The sequence below is a fragment of the Eucyclogobius newberryi genome, unplaced genomic scaffold (genome assembly GCF_026437365.1).
Source record: "Eucyclogobius newberryi isolate DKJ021-1_F unplaced genomic scaffold, fEucNew1.0.hap1 SCAF_1, whole genome shotgun sequence".
Lineage (NCBI taxonomy): Eukaryota > Metazoa > Chordata > Actinopteri > Gobiiformes > Gobiidae > Eucyclogobius > Eucyclogobius newberryi.
In genome coordinates, this window is record NW_027315723.1 from 22,885,260 (window position 1) to 22,899,261 (window position 14,002).

The 14,002-nt window shown below is 42.6% G+C and overlaps 5 protein-coding genes across 5 annotated transcripts in view; 2 read left to right on the plus strand and 3 right to left on the minus strand.

Annotated features, from left to right (window-relative positions):
- The window catches only part of LOC140355774 (actin-1), an 87,697-nt gene that overhangs the window by 25,927 nt on the left and 47,768 nt on the right, over nt 1-14,002 (minus strand). The window lies entirely within an intron of this gene.
- On the minus strand, nt 154-4,691 carry rad51 (RAD51 recombinase). The gene is made up of 10 exons (XM_072451284.1): nt 4,611-4,691; nt 3,889-3,977; nt 3,480-3,617; nt 3,288-3,405; nt 2,425-2,516; nt 2,242-2,336; nt 2,037-2,150; nt 1,807-1,936; nt 806-927; nt 154-320 (listed from the first exon to the last, which is right to left on the minus strand). Exons 2-10 carry the CDS (start codon nt 3,973-3,975, stop codon nt 197-199), a joined length of 1,020 nt encoding a protein of 339 aa, XP_072307385.1. The 5' UTR covers nt 3,976-3,977; nt 4,611-4,691; the 3' UTR covers nt 154-196.
- Nucleotides 4,913-8,648, plus strand: ddx51 (DEAD (Asp-Glu-Ala-Asp) box polypeptide 51). The gene is made up of 15 exons (XM_072440373.1): nt 4,913-5,056; nt 5,137-5,402; nt 5,504-5,637; nt 5,749-5,899; nt 5,977-6,122; nt 6,289-6,467; nt 6,626-6,734; nt 6,806-6,945; nt 7,034-7,220; nt 7,313-7,428; nt 7,510-7,626; nt 7,729-7,830; nt 8,135-8,198; nt 8,268-8,402; nt 8,525-8,648. The coding sequence occupies exons 1-15, from the start codon at nt 5,034-5,036 to the stop codon at nt 8,540-8,542; spliced, it is 1,887 nt and encodes a 628-aa protein (XP_072296474.1). The 5' UTR covers nt 4,913-5,033; the 3' UTR covers nt 8,543-8,648.
- On the minus strand, nt 8,435-9,626 carry smim8 (small integral membrane protein 8). The gene is made up of 2 exons (XM_072440393.1): nt 9,386-9,626; nt 8,435-8,926 (listed from the first exon to the last, which is right to left on the minus strand). The coding sequence occupies exons 1-2, from the start codon at nt 9,509-9,511 to the stop codon at nt 8,771-8,773; spliced, it is 282 nt and encodes a 93-aa protein (XP_072296494.1). The 5' UTR covers nt 9,512-9,626; the 3' UTR covers nt 8,435-8,770.
- On the plus strand, nt 10,434-13,827 carry gjb7 (gap junction protein beta 7). The gene is made up of 3 exons (XM_072440383.1): nt 10,434-10,482; nt 11,227-11,636; nt 13,434-13,827. Exons 2-3 carry the CDS (start codon nt 11,232-11,234, stop codon nt 13,809-13,811), a joined length of 783 nt encoding a protein of 260 aa, XP_072296484.1. The 5' UTR covers nt 10,434-10,482; nt 11,227-11,231; the 3' UTR covers nt 13,812-13,827.

A 14,002-nucleotide genomic window follows, 5' to 3' on the forward strand; every position in this document is an offset into this window, starting at 1 on the left:
ACATCAAGTACTAATACCTTCAGATGCAGACTTCACACAAACAAATATTGACATACCAGACAGTTAAACAAAAAAGTGTAAATAAAACACAACAGGCAAAAGTGCCGTCTTTGACAGTGTTTTTTTCTTCTGGTGTTCAGCAGTTCATTAAGATGCTCTTTGCATCTCCACAGGGCCAAAAGTGAAGGTCTTACGTTTAGTCTTTGGCATCTCCCACTCCATCTGCATTTATGGCAAACATTGCTTCAGCCTCAGGTAGACAGGGCGAGTCATAGATTTTACAAATTCGGGTCTCTCCGCGACCTTTTCTTAAATAAAGGCTGCAAATACAAGAGGTCAGGTTTTGTTACAAGTCATTTAGAATCATTCAAAAACATCAGAGGCCTGTTCTGAGATGCTGGATTAGAGGGTAAACCAGGCAGCTTTGTGGTTAAACCTAGTTTGCAGGAACCTGCTTCAGACGAGGCCATGTTCCCAAAGAAGAAGTAATCTTATTGAGAGCTGAGAATCTGAGTTGATCAAGTGAGCGGCCAAAGAAAGGCTCCTTTGTGTATTTTTACATTTGTATTTGTGTATGATTCATAGTTCCTCGTGCTTAAACTACACAGCTCTTTCCTTCTCTAATGTTCCAAATTGGTTGACTGGCACTGACCCCGCCTTCTGTTGTGAACAAGCTTTGTAGTGCCACTTATCTACAGATACGGAACCTTAACCAGGAGAGGTTTAGCCAGGTTCACTGTATACGCTTCAGAACAGATGAATAGGACAATAGACATGACGGTTTGTCTTCCATAGAAACACTCACCGAGTGGTGGAAGCATGAGCCAGAATATTTCCACCAATGGGTTTTTTGGGATCTGCAGAGAACATTGCAGCACCGTCCACTTGGGCAACCACCTGATTGGATATGACCACGGCAACACCAAACTGTCAGAACAAAGCAATTTGAAAGATTCATAGTCATGATCCAGATGCACTTTTCACATCAATATAATGCAAAAGATCTCGGAATTAACCTCTTTAAATGGTTGACGTATACTGCAGGCAAAAATTACGTTGCCCGGGATCCAGAATACACACTTTCATTCTTTATGAAGAGAGTCTGGTCAAAACAAAAACTCCAAACGTCCCGTGTAATCAGATGCGTTTATTTCTATGACGCATGAGTCATGAGTTCATTGGGCATTTGTCATTTAGAACTAAATCAAACTGCTCTTGCCTCAGATTAAGAGTTTTACACTTCCCTCATTGATTCTGCTGTCTTTGCCTTTTTATCCCCATAACGAGTCCTGTTATTTTATACGGACCATGCATGTCCCCAATTGGCTAATCCACCTGTCAATCACACCCATCTGCACTCTGGGAGATTACAGAGTGACCTGATATCCCAGTCTTTTATACAGATGGATGATTTTCTTGGCACTAAAGAACATGCATCGTGCAGACCTATAGGGTTAAACATGAAACTCCTGTGCAGATATTTATTTCAAACGCACCCCGTGTTTGGCTGAGGTACACAGACGTACGCAAGCCTTCTGATTGGCTGTTGGGTGCCGAGTTGCGCAGCACATCCACAATCGTTGATTTGACGCTGGAGTGTAAACCAGGCTTAAGTGTCATGTGACAACTGGCCAGGATTGACGAACGTTTGTCACATGAATTCAACATGAAGAAAAAGTATCAGTGTAAATAAAGGATTTTTTTTAATTAATATGCGATGTAAAATGTTTTAGTGCACAAATGTATAAATATGGCAGTGAACTTCTGTATCCTTGTGCTGCCTGTTAGTTGCCCCGTGCGCCTCACCTCATCTGCCAACCGCAACAGCATGCGCAAGAAGCGGCCCAAATGCCCCTGTCTTGCCGACAGCTCACCGCGGCCAGAGTAATCCGTTCTGTAAAGGGCAGTGGCACTGTCCACGATCAGTAGAGCGTACCTGAAGCACAAAGTGAGACACAGATCACAGGACACTTGAGTATTTCATTATCACATTTATAAAAAAAAAAGACCTTAATTCTATCAGTGCTGAAGCTCACCTGGACTCGGCCATCATGGCAGAGGCCTGATACAGCAGCTGTGTCTGGTGGTCTGTGTTAAAGGCCCGGGCATAGGCCACATTATCCAAAACGTCACTGCCAACCAGGCCATACCTGCCCAAAAGAAATGGGTTTAAGAAGTCTTTCCGAACATCAGTGGAGTAACTTTCTAAGTAACGATCTCCCTTTCAGAACATCGACTCACCTCTCAGCAACAGCAAGCAGCCTCTCCGGTCTGAAGGTGCCCTCGGTGTCAATGTACATGGCTTTACCCTCTCCGCCGCCCTGGTCAATGGGTAGCTGAGAACACACAGATAATCAGTGGGCCCGCTCTTCGCACTCAAAACATATCAATGAATTCATGAATGCTTCGTGTTGACATTAGTACCTGGCATGTTACAGCGAGAGTGTGACAAAGCTGAGTTTTGCCTGTGCGAAATTCCCCAAACATCTCAGTGATGGAGCCCGTCTCGATGCCGCCTACGGGAGTAACGTGGCAGCATGAGATATAGAATGAGAACGAGACTGAAACTCAAACTGGTTTTGTGACACTTATTTCAGAGGCCAGCTCCCTGAATGTCCCCCTCAGCTTTGTAGTGCGCCTCTCAGGTTTGTGACTGGGTACATGTTACCAGGGCAATTCAGAGCCATGTTATAAAATTGGCTTTGGCTTTATCTCACTTCATAAAACACCCCATTGTCTAGCATGTTTTAAGACTACAGGAAGTAACAAGGCTTCCACCACTTAAGTTTAACAATATTACAATAATCCAATTATGAAAATTACAAAAATACAATGTAACGCAGTCGCTCTTACGCAGCTAAATGAGTGTGTTTATCAGGACAATAGAAGAGGAGAGAAGTCACTCATCATTTAGGCCTGGGAATTCAGTAGCTTTTAATGTTCACAATCCAAAATGTTTCATGTTGAAGTGAAAGACCCTGTCCCCTCCTTGTACCGATTTTGGAACGGATTCAATTATCATGACTTTTAGTTTGTGGACGTTTGTGTAACCAGCAAATTGGAAGTGAACGGTACTGGGGGTCACTTTTCTGCAAATCTGTCTTTAAGTCTCCTTTTTATTCTGCCAATGTAAAAACCGCCAAACTCTCATTCCAGTTTGTAGACCACAAAACATGTTAGCATAGTTGTAGTTAGCATAGTTCTTTAGGTGGTAGATCTTTCCTGTCCTGAAGCAATGTGGATAGCTACGGTCATGTTTAGCCAAAACCCCTGTGTCTCAAACCAACCTTGTAGCAACTTGTCCAGCTCCTTGGAGCCAGTGGAAATCTGAATGATCTCTGCTCGTCGCTGATGGAACTCTGTAGCTGTAGTGAAACCCATTGGCACCAGTTTAGCTGCTTCTGTCTGAAAGGATTTAAGAATATAACATTAACATAACATTTAATTTAAATCGTTTCAACACATTCATCCTCACTCACTAGAATCTTGTCAGCCTTTGCTTCACTAATGCCCTTGATGTTCAGCAGCTCCTTCTTTGGAGCGTAGGCAACAGCCTCAATGGTGTGGAAGCCGGCGTCCTCCAGCTTCTTGATGTCACTGGCACTGATCCCACATTGCTGAGACAAATCCAGATAACAATGTCAATGCATATTTTTCTTATCAAACACGGCTCATGAACTGTAGTCGAGAGCGGGATTCAAACTGACGAACTTTGGATGAGAAGACGAACGCTCTTCCAGTAGCAGAGCAGTAGCTCTGGTAGTTATATTGCTTAAAACTGAAGAATCATGTTATACGGAATATAACATGAATCTTAATCAGATGCAATTAATTAACTATTGGTGTAAAGTTTCCCATTTGAAGGTCGGTTTGTGTGGGTTATCTTACCTCCAGCCTGACAAGAGGCTGCGGGCCAAAGCTCTCCTCCTCTTCCACCACCTCTGCCTCCACCCGAGCTTCACTCCTCATAGCCATACCTGAAGTGAAAAGAGCCTTCAAACCCTGAATCACAGCAGGACAGAGGTCTCCACTCACTTCCAAGGATGTGCCTTGAGGAATTGGTGTGTCTTTAAAAAAAACTACCTATTTGTGATTTACACAGTCATTTAATTAATTTAAGTGTTAGTTTTTGAAAATATACATCAATTTATATTTGTTAGTTTATGTGAGGCTTTTACTCAAAAAAAAAATTAACTTTTAGTTTAAGGTTTGCAGTCACTGTAATCGGCCCCATTTTCTGAAATACGTGGGGAAAAGGTTGAAGACCCCTGCTGCAGGACTTCTCAGCTTCATTCAAAGAAAAATACACTTTCACTTCAGTTTAACATAGCATTGAGATACCATGGTTACGAGTTTTTAATAGATCCATGGTTTTACCCCGAGTGACCGATGACAAGTCACAAGCAGGGTTGTTGTTGATAACGTGGCTTTTAGCCACACCATTAACGTTAGCTTAGCTAACAGCAGAGCAGCTCAATAAACAAGATGCTAGAAACATACACGAGGAAAGCAAACAACACACGGTGGAATCTCTGTGCCCGAGTCTTTATCAGAGCATAACCAAAATTCTTGTGACAATAAGCCGATAACACATTTTGAACTTAATTTACCTGGGGCTCTTGTTGAGACCTGATCCAAACCTCCCGCGCAGAAAGTCGACTGCTGAAATTTACGTGATTACGTACATACGTGCGTGCTTACGTACATACGTGCGTGCTTACGTATACAAAACAAATCACCGCAGACTGTGGGTCACGTGGTTAAGTTTTGTAATAATCGTGTGACAATAGATTTTATCACACTATTATCTCTATATTATTATTGTCTTAGCATATACAAAGTGTATTTAAAATGTTTTAAAAGTTATTTATTTATATGTCCTCAGCGTCTGCTCAGGCGACTGAAATTGACGTCATCACTATGCGCCCAGAACATAAAACGTGTTTTTGTTGATTTTTAGCATTTCGTGGAGTTATTCACAGCACCGTCAAAAGTACACAGATCGACATTACATGATAAAATAACTCGAAACAATGTCGTTATTTCTTGTTAACAGGTAAGACCGTTTTACGTCTGTGTTAATGAAAGTTACTCGAGCATGTGCATAAATATATATTATAAATATCCTTATTCCAGATATCTCGGCGAGGAAGATGATAACGACAGTAAAGACAGTCGGTCTCACACTTTACTGGCAAAACTTAAAGAGAAAGCCAAAGAGAGACAGAAACAGTGTGGCTCTGAACCTACACCACCAGAAGAAAACACCTTACCAATAAAAGCCAAAAGGAAAAGAAAAATTAAAGAGAGAGGTGGAAGAGACAATGTAAAAGAGTTTGGCCTGGATGAAGATGTGATACAGCAGAAGAAGAAAAAAAAGTGTGCAGTAAACCATCAGACAGGTGAGTTGAACTTAATATATCTGTTTACGTTTACACGTGAAGCCTGTTAGCAAGCTTTATTTTATAAGGTTACTTTATCCCTCAAAATCATTGTGTTTCAGAAGTACAAACATCAGCTATTAGAGGTGAGGACATCACGGAAGAGCAAGTCAAAGATTCTCCACAAACTCCTGAGAAGCCAGCTGCAGTTGCGTTCCCTGTTCTTGGAGGATATTCCAATAAAAAGTCCCTCAAGGTATTCACAGTCACCCAGTCTGTTGTCTGTAACATGTTATTGTTTTTGTCCATATCGTGTAATTTCCTGAGCTCGTTCTGCAAAACCTCACATGAACTTGTGTTTGTACAGGTGAATAGAGTGTTGCCTCAGTGGCTTGCTAAGCCTGACCTTATTCATCAAAACATCAAAGACCATCTTCATCCACTCTCTGAAGTGCCACAATTGTGCGTTCACCTGCTCAAGAAACTGCAGCACAATCACGTTCAGCACCTTTTCCCAGGTACTTCTAGACAGCCATGCACACGACCCATGCATAAAACGGATCCAATGACAATCAGGATGTTTATTTGTCCTCAGTGCAGACAGAGGTGATCCCAGCCATCCTTGAGAGTGCCCATCATGGACTGTTGGTGGGTCCTGGGGGCCAAAGACCCAGAGACATCTGTGTGTCAGCCCCCACTGGCAGCGGCAAGACACTAGCATTCGTCCTCCCGATTATTCAGGTAAGTCTACATTTCCTTACAAAAAAGCAGCATTTTAATGTAAACGGAATAATGATGAATTTATGTACCTGTTTGCTAGAGAAGATAAGAGGTACAAATCAACACCAGAGATGCAATGGGACAAACTTGGACAATGTGTAAATGTAGTCCCAATTCTGTTGATCAGGTACTGATGCAGCGGGTGGTCTGTGAGGTGAGAGCTTTGGCCGTACTGCCCACCAAAGAGCTTGCCCAGCAGGTGTGGAGAGTGTTCTCAACATATGCAGAGGGAACGCAACTCCGGGTGGTGATTGTGGCGGGGCAGAAGTCATTGGCAGCTGAGCAAGCCTCACTGTCAGAAGTCAGGTGAGGTCTCTTTAAATATGAGAACATACAGAAGAAACATGAACAATATTGGATCATTGCTCAAATAAACTCCTCGCACCATGTTTCTTAATCACTTTGCAATGCTTAAATATTTTCCTGTATCAGAACTTTCTTTTTAAAGTTTGGCTTTGTTGCAGGGGTGATCAAAGGCGCAGTCTTGCAGATATTGTTGTGGCTACTCCCGGGCGCCTTGTTGACCACATCAACAAAAACGCCAGCTTCTGTCTGGGACATCTCCGGTTTCTTGTGTGTTTTTCTTCCAAATTGCAAAGTATTACTGCTGTAGAAACACCTCCTTTACTTCGTCTTGTTCACAGATAATTGATGAAGCAGACCGAATGATTGACAGCATGCACCAGTCCTGGCTCAGTCAGACGGTCAGAGCTGTGTATGCATCAAAAACGGAAGCAAACGGTCTCTTCAGGAGGACAGAAGCTGCACACATCACTGCTGACAGGTAAGCCACTAGCACTTTCTGTTTCCTCAAGCCGCTGCTTTATTTTACCTTGTGTTGAGTGTTCTAATAGGCACTGTCCTGTGTCTAGTCTCTGCCCTTCTCAAATGCCACTGCAGAAACTGTTATTCTCTGCGACTCTCACCCACAACCCAGAGAAGCTCCAACAGCTGGGCCTGTACCATCCACGCCTCTTCACCTCGGCCCACCAAACATCTGAACTCACCTCCGCTCCTACACCAGCATCAGAGCGCTTCCACTTCCCTCAAGGGCTAACGGTGAGTGTTCTAGCTCGCATTCAAGAGCCGAGCACACGCCAGACGTGTGCTCGGCTCTTGAACACGCCAGACGCTGTGTACTGTGTGTGTAGGAGTACTATGTCCCGTGTACAATGAGTAAGAAACCGCTGCTCCTGCTGCACTTTGTCACTCGGATGAAGCTTAGCCCCGTTCTGTGTTTCACCAACTCCAGAGAGGCAGCTCACAGGTTAGAGTTCACACGTGATTATCAAATACTGAATATAGTGTGCAAAAACATTCAATGACATATGGCATTTTGTTCTATTAGGTTGGTGTTGCTGTTGCAGTTGTTTGGGGGCGTCAAGGCGTCAGAGTTCTCCTCCAGACTAAGTCCAGGGGAGCGGAAGAGGACGCTGAAGGAGTTTGAGCAGGGCAAGATACAACTGTGAGTGCATCCACATGTGTATTAAGAGGAAAATCCTTTCGATGGGATTAATACACGTTTAACATGTGTACAAACCCGGTATAAATGTGTGTTTTCCTGAAGGCTGGTGAGCACAGACGCTGCTGCGAGAGGCATCGACATCAGTGCTGTGAAATGTGTGATCAACTATGATGCGCCACAGTTTGTCCGCACATACATTCACAGGTCTGTCCCTCTGCACTCGGGGTGTCCAAAGTATGGCCCGGGGACCAAATAAGGCCCTCAGGCTTTCTCATAAATTGGCCCAAAAGACCAAAAGTACTATTTTATACTACACATGAAAAAGAAAATCTGCTATCATGACTTAAATAACAAAAATGTTGGCTGTGATACAGATATAACATTAATGTTCCCAGCTATGTTTCAATATGTGGCCCTCAGTGGAAAAAGTTTGGACACCCTTTCTCAACACAATTGCTCTTTTTGGGTGAATCCTCCTGTTTCTAACCCTGTACAATGTTTGGCTCAGAATCGGACGGACAGCGAGAGCAGGCCGAGCCGGGCTGGCCTTCACCTTCCTGCTGCGAGTGCAGGTCTGAAACGTCTAACGCTAAAATTCAAATTTACCAATAAGGTCATTATGAGTCAAATAATCTGTGCAGGAGAAGAACTTCTTGCACATGGTGAGTGAGGCAGGCAGTCCCGGGATTCAAAAACAAACTGTCAAACCTGAACTTCTCCAAAGCCTGGAGCAGCGTTACGAACAGGCTCTGAGAGATCTGGCTGGAATCATCAAGGTACAGAACACGCAAAGGAAAATGTTTATTCATCATTATGTTTATTATTGAATTTACAATGCTTTTTAAATCAAAATTATGCAGCTTTTAATCTTTATACATTTGGGTTATTCTGTCCATAGGAGGAGAAGACAAAGTGATGAGTCTCTGGATCAGCTTCTGAAGGTTTATCAGGTGGAAATTGAATCAATGTTGTATAACTGTGCAGTTTGTCGACTGATAACCCAGGGAAATAAAGTACTTTGCCAACACAACCAGAAACTTGGCTCAATCATGTAATTTATGTTCAAACAGCCATTTTCCATTGGCACATATCATTTCATGAGAAACTTATGGTAATGGCACATCTCATTTTGCACTTTACATATTCAGTCCCATTTGGAGGTTTTCCTGCGCATGTAGTGCTCTCCCTCGCTGTCGATGGCCTCATAGAGCTGTTGATTCTCTTTAGTGGCATGCATGTAGCCCAAGTAACACACACACAGAGTGATGCTGACCAGACCGAATCCCATCACGGTCTTATTCTGCCAAACACAAGTCAAAGCACGACAAACAGATCAGCTTCACATATAGTCAGTGTATAGTATAGTGTATAGTATATATTCATAGTGTGGGCTTTGTCCGTTATTTCAGCTCTAAATAGTTGTTTCAGAACCATGGACAGTTACATTGGAGACAGTGTTTATGTGCAGAAGAGTCCTGTCATGTTACAGAAATGTTGTATGGATCGCTATTTCTACTCAGGTTTAAATTCTGTATTAAATGTGTCTAAGACTAAGAGAATTCATGGGCGCGTTTGTTTTCAAGACAGAAGATGATTAAAAGGTTTAGTCGTGATTTACACCTCAGTTCTTGACTAGGCCTGTATCGGGCTAAACTTGCGGTGATCTGCAGTCCTCATGCGGCTTCTCTAGTGACTAGTGACGGTGACAGAGTGAGGTTAACGTGCACAGATCCATGGCACAGATCCATGGCGTCCTTACGGGTTTGATGAAGAGCTCCGGATTCACGGCCCGGAACAGTGTGGTGGTCTTGGCGCCCCTGAGGCCCGGGGTCCTGTACTCCTTCTCTGAAGTAACAGTTCCTTTCCGCGGCTCCGAATCCGACATGTTTATTTCGAGTGATGCCCTTATATACGTCGTTTGTTACATGTTAAAGCGACTTTGGATAAATGTATCTCCAGGTCGACGCCATGATGTTAACGTGTGGAACAGGATACGGAATGAAACAGCGCCTCTAGAGGCATGGAGGGGAAACGCATCAGTTTATCCACACTGGAAGAACTATTTGGCTGGTTAGAATAAACTAATAATGATTAAAAATATTTATAGTGTCAAAACCTCAGAGCAACGTCTTAATAGAATATTTAAAACAAAACCATGGAAAACATGGCTATGTTTTCAGGAGGTAAAGGAAAAGGATGATTGTGAAAACTTAAACCCACATTTGCAGTTAATTTAAAGTCTGAATATAATATAAACTCATGGTTTGGCAGAAGGTCTTTTAGTAATATGTTTGTTTTAAATAAGGACAACACTTAACTTCAATAAAGTTTTTGTCAAGCTGCTTCCTCAGTTCTGTTCCTCATGAGCTGATGCATGCATAATTGATGGTAACACTGCCTATTGCTCAGGGAAACTCCACACCTACTCAGAGGTGTATTTGCATTAGCGTTGTCTATGACAACGAGCACACCCCCACGTCATCATAGCTTAAGCCACAAACAACACTAACTAAGGGGTTACTTTTAAGAACTAATAATATCTAAGGCCTGAAACTAGTTGTTCCTCAGATAAAATCGGCAGCACAGATATTTGATAAGAACATGTTTTAAGGTTGAGGTTAAACTTGACAATTCATTAATGCGTAATTGCTATTATAATTTACATGAATAAAACTACAATATTTGGTTATGATCCCACAGTCTGCACATGATGGGTTTTTGACATAAGTCATATCCAGTGATATTTAAATGTCGGGAACAAGGCGTGGCATGTAGCAGTTCCCTTAAGCTGTCACCTGCAAACAACTCAACTGCACTGACCAAACGCCGGGAGGAGAGACGTCCCAGGAAACACTGGTACAGTATTTTATAATAAATAATGAAAGCTATTGTTTGGCTACATGTAACAGTATTGTGTACATAGTTTAGTGGACAGGGAATGTGTTGTGTTGTCTGTGAGGATTGACAGAGCTTTTGTTGGCTGCCACAAACTCATGTGTCTGGAGGTGATGGAAAGGTTCTCTCCTGAATTTTTACCAGTTCTGAACATTTCAAAATTACTGAAAGGTCTTCACTAAATAATGTACATAGATGTGTAATGTGAGGATACTACAAGCCTATCTACAGGCGTGCTCTTTTTGTTTTATTGGAGTGTTTTTCTGCGCATTTGTTTGAACTCAAACAAATATGTGCATATTTTTAGCACAAGAACGATGCTTTGATAGAGCCTTATGCAAGATGCTTAGAAGGGCTCCGTCAAATGGCAGTTAAGATTGTTGAACATTTGTGTTGCCAATTCTTTCTAAGATGATTGACAGGTGCCAATCAATCCCATTGTATGTATGAACACCACTACTGACTACAAGCAGCAGTTGGAGCTTTAAGCAGCTTACAGCGCTTTTTGCATCAGGAAACAACACTGAACAAGACAATCTAACTTTGGCTATTTTTATTAGTAATTTTAATTAGATGTCTTTAATGCATGCCTTATTTGATATAACTTGCTTTTATTATTTTTCATTGTTGTATGTTGCACCCAATCAACAAAGCAAGTTCCTAACCGAGAATGGCAATAAACCTTTTCTGATTGTGTTTGTTCAGATAAGATGAACTGGAGCTTTCTGGAGAACATCCTGAGCGGTGTCAATAAGCACTCCACTGTGATTGGACGTATCTGGTTGTCGGTGGTCTTCTTGTTTCGAATCCTGGTGTACGTGGCGGCGGCTGAACAGGTCTGGAAAGATGAGCAGAAGGACTTTGTGTGCAACACTCGTCAGCCTGGCTGTGAGAACGCCTGCTTTGACTACTCCTTCCCAGTGTCCCAGGTGCGGCTCTGGGCGCTGCAGCTTATAATGGTTTCCACCCCATCGCTGCTGGTGGCGCTGCATGTGGCCTACAGAGAGCGCCGCGAGGCCCGCCACAAGCGCAAACTGTATGCTGACAAGAGCAGCCTTGATGGAGGCTTGTTCTGTACTTACATCCTCAGCCTGGTCTTCAAGACGGCCTTTGAGGTGGGACATACATAATATCTCATACTTTTCATCTCATAAAAAAGTGCCAATTTTAGTTAAACCCAAATTTAAAAAGCAAATGAAAACCAGCTCCAGTCTGACACCACAGTGCAAGTTCAGAAACCATAGACTATGGTTATCATACAGCGAAAGAGTCAGCATCTTCATTGTTTTATGTCATGGAAAGGTTCATTGTGCAAAACATGTTTGCCGTAGGCTTTATTGGACAGGACTGTGCAGTGTGGATGAGAGAGGGAAGGACATGCAAGAAATAGTCAAGAGCTGGATTGGAACTCGCGACCTTGCGGCCAGCTGCACATGGAGCCTGGCATGTGTGTCATCCACTCGACCAGAGTGGAACCTGATTTATTCTTAAAAACATGCAAACGTTATAATTCTGTGTCTGTGTGTAAATACACACAATACATACGTACATACAGTAGATTGCAGTACTGTATTCACACCCCTGGAACTTTTCCACATTTTGTCACATCAAGACCACAAACAAAACAAGACAGTTGTGGAAGGAAAATTGTACATAATTTCCATATTTAAAAAAAAATAAACTAAAAAGGTGCAGCATGCAAAAGTATTCCGTCAATTCTTTTTGGAACCGCCTTCTCTACAATGAGCTGCAAGTCTTCAGTGGTTTGTCTTGACCTGCTTTGTTCACCAACAGACATTTTTGCCCATTTGTCTTGCAAATCAGCTCGAGCTCAGTCAGATTTGATGGAGAGCGTTTGTGAACAGCAGTTTTCAGAGCTTGCCACGGATTCTCAATTGGATTTAGGTCTGGACTTTGACTGGACCATTCTAACACATGTATATATATTTTTCTTATACAAGAGCTTCTCAAAGTGCGGGGCACGCCTGTTGAAAGGGGCTCGAGAAGTTTGGGCAAATGTGTGCAGCGCACGGGTTAATGTCAATTCACTACATGAGAAAGCAGTGGTGGAGCAGTCTCTCTGTCCTGAGCTCACACACGTCTGCCTCGGGTTTAGGATGAGCCACGGCTTTGGCCTCTGCCTGTACCAGTGCAACACAATTGGTTGCATATTGGGTCTGAATACGTTTGCACGCTGAACTTTTTTCAAATCTGGAAATAATGTATCATTTTACTTTCACTTCCCAATTGTGTGGCACTTTGTGATGTCCTTTCAGAAAAATGCCAATATAATTTTGTGGTTGTGACGTGACAAAATGTGGAAATCTGAAACATTCATTTAGATGTATTGATGTTATCTTTAGGTCACATCCTTTTCCCTAACCTGCTCCATGAGCCAGGAGGCAGGAGGTTTGTAACAAATGTTGGGAAGTTTTAACAGTTTCAAAGCATGTTCTTCATTATTGCTGAAACAGAGATGCCAATGAACATGCTTTAAGAACTCTCCATGGGGTGAATCAGTCCATATTAGATCAGAAAAATAGTTTAAAGTTTAGATATGGGTTATTATAAGGTTAGGGTTTAGGTTAGGAAAGAATGCTTGGGTTAGGGTTAGTGTGAGTTAAGTTTGGGTCCTCTTCAGGAAACAAGTCAATTTAATCCCCACTGCCAAATGTTACCATCAATTGCTGTGTAAACGCTACTACAATGCAAATATATGAACATCTGTATTAAAACAATGTCAGTGCATTATTCAGTTATGGCACCACACTGACCAGAGACTAAGACATGTTTAGAACCTCATCCCATGTCTTTAACTCTACAGACAATTGTAAATCTCCGGTCTACCCCACAGTACATGTTACCGATTAGGCTGGTTGAAATTGTTAAACCCACATTTCTTTTCTTTGCAGGTTGGATTCCTGTTGGCCTTTTATTTTGTCTATGACGGCTTTGATGTGCCCATCCTGATCCGCTGCAGTGAGAGCCCATGCCCCAACACTGTGGACTGTTACATCGGTAAACCCACAGAAAAAAAGATCTTCCTCTGCATTATGGGCAGCACATCGATTCTCTGTATCGTTCTGAATGTTACCGAGTTTGGTTACATTCTCTGGAAGCAACTTTGGAAATTCTTCACTAGGCGCTACATCCCAGTGGGGGAGAGAAACTTGAGCCACAACCAACCACCTGTGTCTATTGTCAACAACTCTGTGTGCACACAGCCCACGGCAAACACAGACGCAGGGCCCACTCCACAGCACCAAGACAAACCTGCTGAGCCAGTCTAGGAGTGTGGCGGATGAAAAAAAACAGTTATCTAGCACAAGGCATCCAAAATGTCTAAAATATACAGCAGCTGTGCTGCCTAAGAAGCAGGCCTCATGGACTACAGCATTAAGGAGTAGACTGAGGACACACGGGGCAAGGAGCACAATCCTGACTCCTTCAACACTATCTCATTATGTAGTGTATTTTATTG